Source organism: Papilio polytes, unplaced genomic scaffold, assembly GCF_000836215.1.
Source record: "Papilio polytes unplaced genomic scaffold, Ppol_1.0 DF822067.1, whole genome shotgun sequence".
Classification (NCBI taxonomy): domain Eukaryota; kingdom Metazoa; phylum Arthropoda; class Insecta; order Lepidoptera; family Papilionidae; genus Papilio; species Papilio polytes.
Genome location: NW_013527137.1, coordinates 3,467,513 through 3,479,909, shown reverse-complemented (window position 1 = coordinate 3,479,909; position 12,397 = coordinate 3,467,513). Strand labels below are relative to the sequence as shown.

General features: G+C 33.5%; 3 protein-coding genes across 3 annotated transcripts; all 3 read right to left on the bottom strand.

Moving 5' to 3' along the window:
• Positions 1–1,838: 1,838 nt before the first annotated feature.
• LOC106107218 (72 kDa inositol polyphosphate 5-phosphatase) lies at positions 1,839–6,963 on the bottom strand. Its single transcript, XM_013287983.1, has 10 exons — positions 5,888–6,963; positions 5,696–5,815; positions 5,332–5,460; positions 5,053–5,210; positions 4,609–4,881; positions 4,298–4,398; positions 3,900–4,025; positions 3,282–3,408; positions 2,797–2,977; positions 1,839–2,336 (listed from the first exon to the last, which is right to left on the bottom strand). Exons 1-10 carry the CDS (start codon positions 6,544–6,546, stop codon positions 2,222–2,224), a joined length of 1,989 nt encoding a protein of 662 aa, XP_013143437.1. The 5' UTR covers positions 6,547–6,963; the 3' UTR covers positions 1,839–2,221.
• Positions 6,964–7,040: 77 nt separating this feature from the next.
• Positions 7,041–8,429, bottom strand: LOC106107222. Its single transcript, XM_013287986.1, has 4 exons — positions 8,136–8,429; positions 7,800–7,930; positions 7,483–7,612; positions 7,041–7,224 (listed from the first exon to the last, which is right to left on the bottom strand). The coding sequence occupies exons 1-4, from the start codon at positions 8,188–8,190 to the stop codon at positions 7,067–7,069; spliced, it is 474 nt and encodes a 157-aa protein (XP_013143440.1). The 5' UTR covers positions 8,191–8,429; the 3' UTR covers positions 7,041–7,066.
• Positions 8,430–8,533: 104 nt separating this feature from the next.
• On the bottom strand, positions 8,534–11,574 carry LOC106107220. Its single transcript, XM_013287985.1, has 8 exons — positions 11,456–11,574; positions 11,159–11,331; positions 10,675–10,913; positions 10,395–10,488; positions 9,880–10,067; positions 9,535–9,642; positions 9,196–9,362; positions 8,534–9,080 (listed from the first exon to the last, which is right to left on the bottom strand). Exons 1-8 carry the CDS (start codon positions 11,560–11,562, stop codon positions 8,858–8,860), a joined length of 1,299 nt encoding a protein of 432 aa, XP_013143439.1. The 5' UTR covers positions 11,563–11,574; the 3' UTR covers positions 8,534–8,857.
• Positions 11,575–12,397: the final 823 nt, after the last annotated feature.

Sequence of the window (12,397 nt, the reverse complement as noted above, 5' to 3'; positions counted from 1 at the left end):
GATTCCACATACATTAGATTAAGTAAATTTACATAAATTAGGAAATAATATTTTTATTTTCAATTCTACATCATAAATTGCGTAAATTAAAAACATTTGCATTTTGATTCTAGTATATTTGTTAAATTTAGATGAACAAGATATACAAGACATATTTACATTATGTTTTATACGGACATTGTATTTATATTTTAACTTACGAAGGTGATACATGGGTTAAATATCATATCTTTAAAACAGCTATCAGGATACCAAAAATAGTATAGAAGCAGACATCACTAAAATACAGGGGTCGTCAACCGCTGGCCTGGTCAATTGCGAGTATAGTACAGCACAGATACAAAAATACTACGTAATTATATACTAAATGCTAATATTAAATTAAAAAAATATGTAATACGTAAATCGCACAGCGTCAAGTGAATAGTAGATCTAAGTCTAACCCAGTTGGCCAAACTTGCTGTACTATATTACTAAATAAACTTTTTTCTACAAAGAATCTAGCGCATAAAACTATAAATACACCTCAATAAGTTAAAACATCTTTTGCAATACGAATGATTAAATTTACAATTCCTCCTAGCCTCTTACCAGTAATTTCGAAATTGTCAAATGAAAGTATTGTAGTTTAAAACACCGCGATCTGGTAATAAATTGACGAATAGCTAACACATTTTAGTATACATATTAACATATATAAAAGTATATATGTTATGGAATGAACATCAGACTAGAATCAATATAAATCACAGCACCTAAATTATTTGGGAACATTCACAATACTCCACAAAGACGGTAAAGTTAAGGCAGGATATTAAGTACTGTTTTCATGCACTACGTGTTTGACTAGTTTATTAAATAAACATCTACTATAGATTTCAAATAAGAATTTGCGCGTCTAAGATTACAATCTTTCAAAGAATCTGTGTCGAAATATTACAGATAAAAATACTTGCATGTATATTATAACTTGAAGATTTTTTTTAATTAATTAAGAAGCACTTATTTTTCAAGTGCGTGATTGTAAATTCTTATTTGAAACTTGCTGTACTTGAATAACATTCAATGAAATAATTAAAAAGAAGCTCTAAGTTTACTTAAAATAATTTCAACAATTCTAATGATTTAATACTGTTTTTGATAAGAATATAAACACATAATTATAACTACAAATACATAAAAGCACAAAAGATTAAACTTTCCTTTTTTTTTGGTATTTTTTTTTGCTACAAAGAATATTTACAAGAAAATTACTTAAACATTTTCATGTCAAAATATGTAAAAAAAGCATTTGCTTATTGCATGTACTTTTTTCAATTTTGCTCTAATACAGAAACAAAACGCAATTACATTACCAAAGATTATGAAAAGAAATGAATTATTATTTGTTGAATACTATGTTTTGGCCGACTTTCCAAAAGGAGATACTCAAGTCGCCTGTATATTTTTTATTTACAAGTAAGCAATTTAAGCTATTAAATTAAAACAATGTAAACTTTTATACTTCTAAATATTTTCTATTGCACACAATTTATTTTAAAAAATGAACTAAATACACTACTACTAATAATACTACAGACTGATTTTTCATTATTTAAAATAAAAAAGGTAATTTTACTTTATTTATTAAAATAAATTAATGAACTATGACTTTTTTAATATATTGACTAGAGATGTCTTTTGTAACAGTACAAACAATAAGTTGTACTAAACGGAATAATAAAAGATGTAACTGTTTTTATGTAAAAATAATAAATAATAAAAGTATTCAATACTTAACATAAAAAATTAAAAAGATTTTGTTTTCTGAACATCACAATAATTTTTAACAAAAATAAAAATGAGCCACTCTTATGCTATAAAAATATAACAATAACAAAAATAATATTCAATACAAATCAGATATCAATTGGATAATTCGAAAGGTTTGCCACCCCTGGTCACAATGCACACGAGAAACAGAAATGTGCGTTACGCACACAGTGATCCGAGCGCTCTCATTGGCTGCAGTAACGCACACATATGCACTTGTAATGTGTGCACACAAACACAAGTATGGCTTCCTTCGTGGGGTAAAATGACTAAACGTTACAAATATATGAGTTCCATATTTTCAAATTAATACTGATCAAGTAATTTTTATAATACAATACGGGTATTTAACCACTATTATGTTGGTATTTGGTCGACTAGTTTAATGAGAACATAAAAGTGAACACGACTATTGTATGGCACATACCGCGGAGGTGCCGGGCGCGTGCTCGAGCAGCGCGCGGCGCCGCTTGATGCCCTCCAGGTACACCTCCCTGTTGAACAGACCCGCCGCCAGCGGCACTCTGCAAATATACATACAATTGATATAAAAGTTATACGAAGTCTTCAGTTATAGATATAAGTGAAATAGGACTTGATAAGTCATCTGACTGCGTTTAAAGTATGGACGTCGCTACTACCCACCACCAGGCAACTCCCATGATCTATAAACATTAAAATTTACACAAATCCGGTTCGATTATTAGATTTCCTTAGTTCTTTGGAAAATATTTATATAAAGTTCCATTTTTTAAAGAAATGTTTAATGCGGTCTTAGACGTGCCATCGAATAATTTTGACTGCGATTGTAATGTCAATTCCAAGGTGCACCTACTACATAATATTTTCAAAGTGTTTTTATGATTATCGACGTGCCCATAATACAGTGGTTCGCTCCTGATTTAGCGTGAGATCTCTTTTTTTAAATGCGACTAGTCGCAGCTAGAATCGTATGGTCGTAGCTAGTGGAAACAGGAAACTAACACGTCAGTGCCGGGTCGCAGCGGGGCGGAGAAGAGCGCCCACACAGGCTTATGGTCGCTGGTGCACACTGATTGCGCGGAGTTGTACGCCACGCAGCGCAGCCCCGCCCCCGCGCCCGCGCCCGCGCCGCCCCCGCCACCGCCACCGCCAGTCGCCGCAGTGCTTATGCGACGCAGACCTGCTATATAGACGAAAAGCGACCTTATAACTTTTGTTATAAAGGCGTTATGTGTGACAATTATTTTTTAATTGAATTAAAGCGGTGTCGTGTGAAAGGAGAATTTCAACTTTTTATTCCGATTGATCTCTTAAAATAAAACCCGCACAATAAAAAAAAATTATCCATCGGACGTTCGTTTAATAGTTGCTATTAAAAATTGTAAGGCATTTTTAAATATTTACTTGACATCTGATATATTATGTATAGTTAATTTTTGGTAAAAACATTTAAATTTAAGTGACAATATCCATAAGTATTTAGTTACCTGAGAATGCGGAGGAGGTGTTGGAGCTGTGCGCGGTGTGGGAGCGCGCCTTGTACAGAATGCGGTCGGTGTACGCGGGCGCGCGCTGCTTGCTGGACGTGTCGAACTGCTGGCTGCCCGGGTCGTACTGACAAATGTGAACATATAACTTTTACACCTTATAACATTTGCACACAGTTTTAAAACAAGCGCAATATAAAAAATGTGACATATTAGCTGTCGCCGACTTGTCGATTCGCGCGGCATTAAAAAAAATAGTAGCTTATGTGTTCTTCCATACTATGTCAATTTTTAGCAAGATCTATTGAGCTGTTTTGAAGATATGTTGTAACAAACATCCATCCATCTAAATTTTCTCATTTATAATATTAGTAAGAAGTATTGTTATTTATCTATTTAATACTTTTTGCACAAATATTACAATAAGTGTACTAAAACTAAGGTACTGCAAGATTAAGCTAGGGCGGCCTCATTGCTTTCGGCAATCTCTTACAGGTACTCAGTAACAACTAAGTAATTAGGATAGTTTCTACAAAATAAAATATTTTGTTTAAAGCATCGAGAAAGTAATAAAGTATAGATTTAAGTTAATTTAAAAAAAAAACAATTTCTACGTACTTTATAAGTTGGTGGGAAGGTGATAGGTGCCTCCCTAAAGTCACGGAAGGCGGCGCCGTCCTCCAGCACCGCGGTCAGCTGGTCGGCGTGCAGCAGCCCGTGCGGCAAGTACGCCGGCAGCGGGAACTGCAATAACAATTTAAATTGTTTTAAACCATACCCTACCACTTCCTATAAATTAATTTGAAATAGAGATGAAAGATTAGTAAATTATTTCAGATAGGTTTTCCCCGCGACAGTCCGTGAAAATAAAAAAATCTAGTAATAAGAGTAGTAATCACTCAATGATTGTAACTTTCTAACGATGAATTTTTCAAATCAGCCCAGTAGTTTTTTAATTATATCAATTACATACAAAAATACAAATCTTTCCACAATTTATTAGTATAGATAATCACCTCGGTTTGTTCAATCCAGCGCAGTACAGCGGCTCGGGGCTCTCCTAGTCGGAAATTAAGGTCACCGCACCAAAATACATAGTCGAAATTATTTGTTACATCTGAAATAGTCATTAATTCATTTAAAATGTATTGTAGTAATAATAAGAAACCTTTTTACTATCTTAATGCCTCTATGTTACAAATCACAATAGGCATATTTAATGAAGATTTTTATCTAATCAATCAGTACAAACATAACTTGCCTTGACTAGAACTAAACTAATGAACCTCAAAAACAGATCTAAATAATTACAAGAAAACACACTAACCTTTACTTCTATGCTTGCAAGGTAAGTTTTTAGGTAAATCTATAGATCTGATGATTCTTTTAATATCGGAAACTCTTTCTTTGACTTTCTCCTGGTGTGCGGTGAGATGTGCAGTTACAAATAAGAATGTGGAGCCAAACAACGCGAAGGATATCGCCACAGCGCCTTTTGTACGGAACGCGGTGCCCGGCCGCACTGACAGACTTGCGTCTTCCGGAAGAGAACAAAACCATATCAGATCTCTTCTTATAAATATTGTTAGGAGTAATGTTCCTGAAAAAAAAATGTTTTATGATTAATATATTTTGTTGAAATATGAAATGTGACTCAACTAACTGAGGTTAAATGATTATCCACTTCTGGTTTTAATATTAATTGTATACTTTAAAATTTGTACTTTATTTAAAACATTTTTAAAGTTAATAATTCATGTAAGCTTCTTACCCAAATAATATGAATGCAGTAATAGATGTGATGGCCCCAACACTTCTTGTATAGTTATTTCCCACTCAGTTCGTTCTGAATAAGATTCCTGTGTACCAATAGCAAAGATGTCTGGAACATGTTTCACTTGACTGGGAAATATAAAATCTGCCAACTCCCTGAAATTCATTAGCCTTTGTTTGTATTTTTGTTAGCATACTTAAAGTTTAACATATTAAACCTTAACAAAAAGAATTCCATTAAAATTATTAAGTACTCTGTTATTGTTAAAATATGTACCTTGGTGGTGCCTGTCCATTCATGTTCCATGTTCCAACAAATATTTTAACCTCTCTATCAGGAAAGACATGTTCTAACTCTGCAGCCCCCAGCAGGGAATGTGAGGCCAGCCTCCCATACAAATAGTTTCTATAACATTTGACAATCATGCATGTTTTGTACAATTAGTAGATGGGATAAGCAGCATATTAATTCAGCAATAAATAGCTTATTTGCATAATATAAGGCAATATGATCTATGGAAATACTATATTACAGGTATTAATAAACACCAATATGTATAAGAATATTTTTATAAAAATAATTTTGAAACTTAAAGTAAGGGCCCAGGTAGCAATAACTTAAAAAAATATAATTTAGTAACCTTTCCCTAGCCTCCTGCGTAGGAATTAGCCGCAGCACTTGTGCAGCAAGAAGTGAGTTGCGAGCCAAGCTGTCAGTGCTGCCAGCACGAGAAGCAGACCGAGTGATGGTAGACTTAGTCCTAAATGCAACATGTACAACATAAAAATCACAAAACATAGTTGTTTCAGTACTAACTGGAAATGCAACTTACCTTCTTTTACGATCCAACGAACTACTTCTATCACTCTCTGGAGATGAGGAACGGTATAAAGGCTTAGTGTCACTGGATATCAAATGATCAGCCGACAAACGCTTCACAAATAATTTGCTTTTCGGTTTGATGCCTTCTAATGAACTGGTATGATCAAAACTTTTATCATCACCATTACTATTAGGAAAAATGACTGTAGCTTTCGGAATTTCATCGGATTTCGATTGAGTGCCAGATATTGTTTGATCACTATAACTGTTGCTAGAAGTATTCAATGGACTAGGTGGTTTAGAATTTGACCCATTCTTAGAATTAGGCCCATCTGCCAAGCTCCTGGGCCGTGATTTTCTGAAGAATGTTTTGCAACATTTAGGATTATTTTCATCATCGATGCTACAGTTATCACTACATTGGTTAATACTGCTTGTGTTTAGTTCTACGCCCAGATTTGTCCGGTTTGTTTTTTCTGTGTTCAGGTCATTAGACTGTGCACTCTGTGCTAGGAAAGGATCTGCGGGGGACATTGGACGAGACGTAGACTGACTAAATTCGTCATTGGAATCAGTATCAACATAGCAGCCAACCCTTGGTGATTTCTTAACAAATAAGCGTTTACGCAAAGATAATTTTTGTTTGGTCCTGGTAGGAGAAGTTGTCATGTTTGGTTTGAAACCAATAACACTGGTAATTTAAGTTACAATTACATTTTATTACTAATAATAGATAACTTAACCTATAACTATAATGACTTCTCAATATGACATTTTACGAATAAGAATGTGTCAAAGTCTTTTTAGGGATACGTTCACAATGTTTTTAGGTGAAACTTTCAGTAACATTTTTAAAGTAATTAAACCAATAATCTAAAGTAAATGAAGCTCTATAGAAATTAAATTGACTACAAATAATATTTTGTCATGCACCAATGCTGTTACCATGACAACACTAGGACACCACACAAGATACTGGATAACGGACATGTACATTTAATTTAGGTTCAGAATTTAAGTTAAAATTGACTTTATACCATTTAGCAAAAGGAAAGAATTATACGATATTACATACTACCCCTTACTGCAAATTGACTTGATTTTAGGCGCTTTTAAGCTATAATGATCTATTTATTTTTAATTTAAGAACGATAATAAAAAAATCAGCTTTAATAATATTTTATTCATTTTAAGCATTTAGTAGGTACAAAGACAATGTTATTATCAGTAAGAATATATTATTTTGTATATTCATTCCTTTGCCTGTACCTGGTACGAGTAGATTTACACCATTATATTCTGGGCTTGGAGAAAGACTTCCACCGACGACTGACTGGATTCCGTTGCCTAGAATATTACAAAGAAATGGTAACATAAGTACACAGATGAAACATCTTACTAATTGTTAGCAGGTAATTTCAAAGAGGTTAAATGGATATGGATAAAGTTTGGCACAGAAATATATTATGACTGTCTTGATTAGCACTTAAATATTTTTGAATCCCAGCGGAAGCAGTCGCTGGCGAAAGCTAGTTAAGTGTAAAGTCAACTAGCATATATTGCGATATTAAGGTATGAATGGATCCAAACAATACAATCGCTTACCAATATTACAAAGATCATTAGTGCAGGCGCGATAGTACGTTTTAAATGTTGGATCAACTACTTCATGATTTAGAAAATCCGGTGACTCTTCGCAGCCTCGTGTGAAACTTGCAACTACTCCTATCGGATCCTGCAAAAGTACTTTTTTATCACGTTACTAATTTATACGGAAATATCTATTCTTATAAGCGCCTGCATAAATATAAGTATCGTAATATCATGCGAGTTGCAGAGAACTTATTTTTTTAAATGTTTGGATATTACAACATTTGTCAAACATCTGGTTAAATTTAGGAGGGATTTCTTTATATACTAACAATGAATTCCTGACGCATAATTGTGCAATACGTGAAGCGACAATCAACAGAGGGCGTAGAGTTTGTTATAGTCAGACAGGACTGATCCGAGTCTACCGAGGAGAAACTGCATGCATAGCATCTTAATTGAGCTGCAAAATAAAACATTAAAGCAGTAAAACATATTAAATTGTAAATATATATATATAAAAACGTAATTTCAGAAGAATAATCAATCAAAAAAATAAGGTTAATTTTGTAATAACTAGTTTAAAATACTTTTGATAAGAATAAGAAGCTAATGGAATCATTTACTATTACAAACTATGTAAAAGTCAATTTAAATCATTAACTTACCAGTCGTTGTACCAAATACACCAAATAAAACAAGCAAACTTATTTTGTAAATCATTTTCTTTACATTGTTTATTGTTAAGACACAAAAGTATTTTTGCTAACAAGAAATCTGACCAATCAATTATTAAATTACTCATTACATTTATATCTTATCAGCGTTCCTTCACTTGTTATATTTGTTATCATTAGAGATATAAATTCATTGATGTCCGCCCGATATGCAAGCCTCGTGGTCATGGTGGTTATATATTTCAAATGATTTAAAGGGACTTCCCGTTTGAGATTTTCAAGTCTTAATTTTCGTAAGAGGATAGGTAACATAACCAAACATTTCCCTATCACAATATGGTTGTAACAATGTAATAACCCTTGTAGCCTTGCACTCGAGCAGGATGTCATATCCTTCCCGCTATTGCTCTTGAATAGAAACACACCTAAAGCACTTTTCTTTTCAGTCAACAGAGTTTTAGCAAAACCAAAAGATCTTATTTTTTTTTAATTCTTTTGCACAAATAATACAATAGGAAACTAAAACTAAGTAACTGCTAGATTTGCGCAAGAGCAGCCTTATTGCTATGCAACTAGATATTCAAGATCAATTTTACATTCACAAATCAGTGCTCAAACTAATAATGCTCGACGCAAACCGAAATAAAATAAAGCGAAAACTCTGAATAAAGTGAAAAGTTGCTATACTTCTATGTATTTTACTTTCGGTTTATTTACGGGTTAATACCCTTATTTCGTTTTAGATGTACCAATATTTCGAAAATCAAAATAATTATGGCTAATAACATTCCGTAGATGAGTGTAAGCACGGCCGGGTAGAAATCGACCATGTTGACGGAGCCAAAGTTCCCGCCCTTAACAATACACGCGGGCTTCGAAGAGAACACTTGTTTATTAACACGCATGTTGAGTCCGTGCTCCTGACTCCTGAACGATCTGAAAAAAGCAAGGACGTTTAGGAAATTAAGAGGTTGTTACTTTATTTAAAACAGAATAATTTTTAAGCACATTAATATTGAAGTGATAATATTTTTTTTTAATTTACTCTTACCCAATTTTAAGAATTTCCTTATAAGAAGAATCTTTGCGACTTGTTTGCCAAGGTTTAGTATTAGGGAAATAAGATATTTCTTGAAGACCACATTTCTCATGCTCATAAAAATATTGCTCCACCAACCTATAACCTCTACCAGTGTTCATATTAAAAGCAAAAGGCTCCTAAAACAAATAATAGCATTGGGGTAATTTATTCAATATTTCTGCGACCTTAAAACAAAGCCAAAGATATTATAGATTTATTAGACTTTAACGATAAGGATGTTCTAGACTTCACTTTCAAAAGTTTACAGAGTATAAACAACAACATTTTCAAATAAAAAAATCAATCAACCTTTCGAAGTTTTCGAACACCGTCTTCCAACTTCATGAAGTTAGGTTTTGATCCACGAGGAGCTATCTTGTTTTGATAAATTGCTTTTTTAATTGGCTCCGTGGCTGTCTGAAATCGGGATGTTTTGAAATATAACTAATTATTATTTCATCTGTTAAGCGCAATCATTATTACTAATTATGATTACTTTACTTGAATCAAAGGCCTTGCCTTGCCAGGTTACTTCGTTGTCTCTTTAATTACATACCATTTGAAACAATTTTGCAAATTAAATACGATAAACCCTATTACACTTCTTGTGTTATTCCTAATACCTAAAAGATTGTACTAAACTTTCAAATGTACCGGGAAGTAATGTCTATTATACGGTGTGTCTTCGGCACCCAGTTCCAATCTGGAGTCGAGGAGATCCGACAGAGTGCGGATGGCGCTCGAGCTGGACTGCAGCAGCGCGACGATGCTCGCCGAGTATGATGTATACAGGAATACGAACGCCAGGAATAGAATGAACATAACACCACGGCCCAAAGCGCCTGCATAAATATACACGGCAAATGTTAAAAGTCTCCAGACACATAAAGCAACAAGAGGTTAGTGTATTATCTGCATTAGGATATGAAGGGAGTATTGTGGTGACTAATAATGTGGACGGATAGAAGCGTAGCGAAAGACCGAAGAATGAACGAACATACCGTTAACCATTGTATGAGAGATGAATTGTGGAATTAGAATAGTACACGGAAAATGTACATGACAAATGTAAACACAAATCAAATAACAACGTACACGTCATGGCCTAAAACGTCTGTACCAGACATAGGCAGTAAATGACCTACGCATCGTGCATTTCAATGACTGACCTTTCAGTTCCGTTGAACTTCCTTGCTGCGATATTGCGCTCATCACCAGTATTGCTATGTCGCTTATGTTCGGCTTTAATAATGTATTGTCTAACTGCAAAAGGAATTTTTATACTTAATTAAAAAAATGTTAGTGTGGGTTTTGTCCATACAAGACTAGGATTCTTATACTTTTGAATATACTATTTCTATAATATTAAGTTGTTTTTTAATTTCTCTGGTGTCTGAGTATATTTTGTGACTCAAAAAAATATTCATTTCATTGTGATAATTAAATTACCATGTCTTCGTTTTGTGATTTGATACTCTCCCATCTTGCATTGAGGAATAAAATAAATATTAATATAAATACAAGCGCTAAGATGCAGCACCAGACAATCGGTTTAAATGGCAGCAGGAACAAATTGTGCTGGTAGGAGAGAGATGGCTCTCGGAACACGAACTTTACCGACAGGGAACCAGGGTAATTCATGTAGTTTAAAACCGCCAATCGTTCCCGCGATATAAACACTAAAGTGCCTGTAACATCAAATATCGTTATTATCCTATTCCTACTATTTTATTAATAAAGCATGGGAAGAGAAAGCAACCCTTTCAACTTGTTGCAGATGTTTATGGGCACAGGGTACTTTACTACATAAGCGAAATAATGTTTTCACTTGCTCATTTACCTTCTAAAATAAACAACAGATAGTATGAAAATGATAAGACGGTGATGGTTAGGTTATGTCAGATGACGTCATAATAATTAAACAACCACAGACCTCCCAGCTCAGCTTCGCCCCGGGCCATGTGTCCGACCATACCGTTAAAAGTGCCGTTGACTAAATAGCCCCATGTGTCCGCGTACATAATCACTTTAGTTGCATTTATGAAATCATAAATTGGCATATACTGACGAAAGCTCGATTTGGTCAATGTATCTCTGTGAATATTCCTGTTGACGATAAGTTGTTAAACATTGGCAAGTATTGGTTATCTCTAAATTCTTTTGATTTTTGACAAAATGTGGACTAAAAATATCATTATGTGTGTTTTATGGTTAAATTTAAGCAACTTGCCTCATATTATACAGCTCTGATTTGGTTCTGTTGTCAGTTATTATCGTGGAAATCGTTATAGGTTCGCCGAGCAAGTCTTTTCGCCTGATCGCCGTAGATATTTGCATATTCTTTGATTTAACAAGACCACGTCTTTGATTCCAACTTCCAAAGTATTCTATTTTCAATCCTTTGTTAATCGGTCCAATTTTATATGCTAAAAACAGACAGAAAAGATTTTATTTTACGTTTTAACATATTTTATGAAAAAAGTGTAGTTATTTTTAATATTGCCTTAACTATCTATGTAATTTAAGCATTCAGTAAAAAATATTAGAACATAAATCGTACGGATATTAACAAGTAAGATAATATACTTTATGATAAAATAGTAAGGGAAGAACCTTAAGTAAAGAGCGTTAACATTTAGTTATAAGTACTTACCCAAAGCAAACATTTAGTGCTGTTATAGTTACGTATATAGGTAACATGTACTCGTAATGCAATAAAGATATTGGTGACACTATTATTTTTGTGATGATATAACAAAAACCCATTTACTTACGCATATATAAATCAAAAACGTTTTGATCTTTGATTGAAAATAAAACATCAGCATCAATCTTTACGTCGAGTTGATCAAATTGTTCTTTTAATGTTTTATTCATTTCTGAGGAAATTCCAAAGATAAACCAACGATTTGGGCTTCTAAACAATTTACATGAATTCGCCTGCAAATAAGATAATATTTAAATATGTAAAGCCAGTACACTTTACTAAATACTAACTATGTTGTCGGTAGCTTTGAAATATTAACTATACTTACACTCAATAACATATTATGGAAATCAGGACAACTTGCATCGGCTATGATAAGTAATTTTTCGTTCGTAGTTCCATCATTACATATTTCATTACCTGGCATAAAACTTATTCTTCTTGCTGATTGTAATACAACCAACT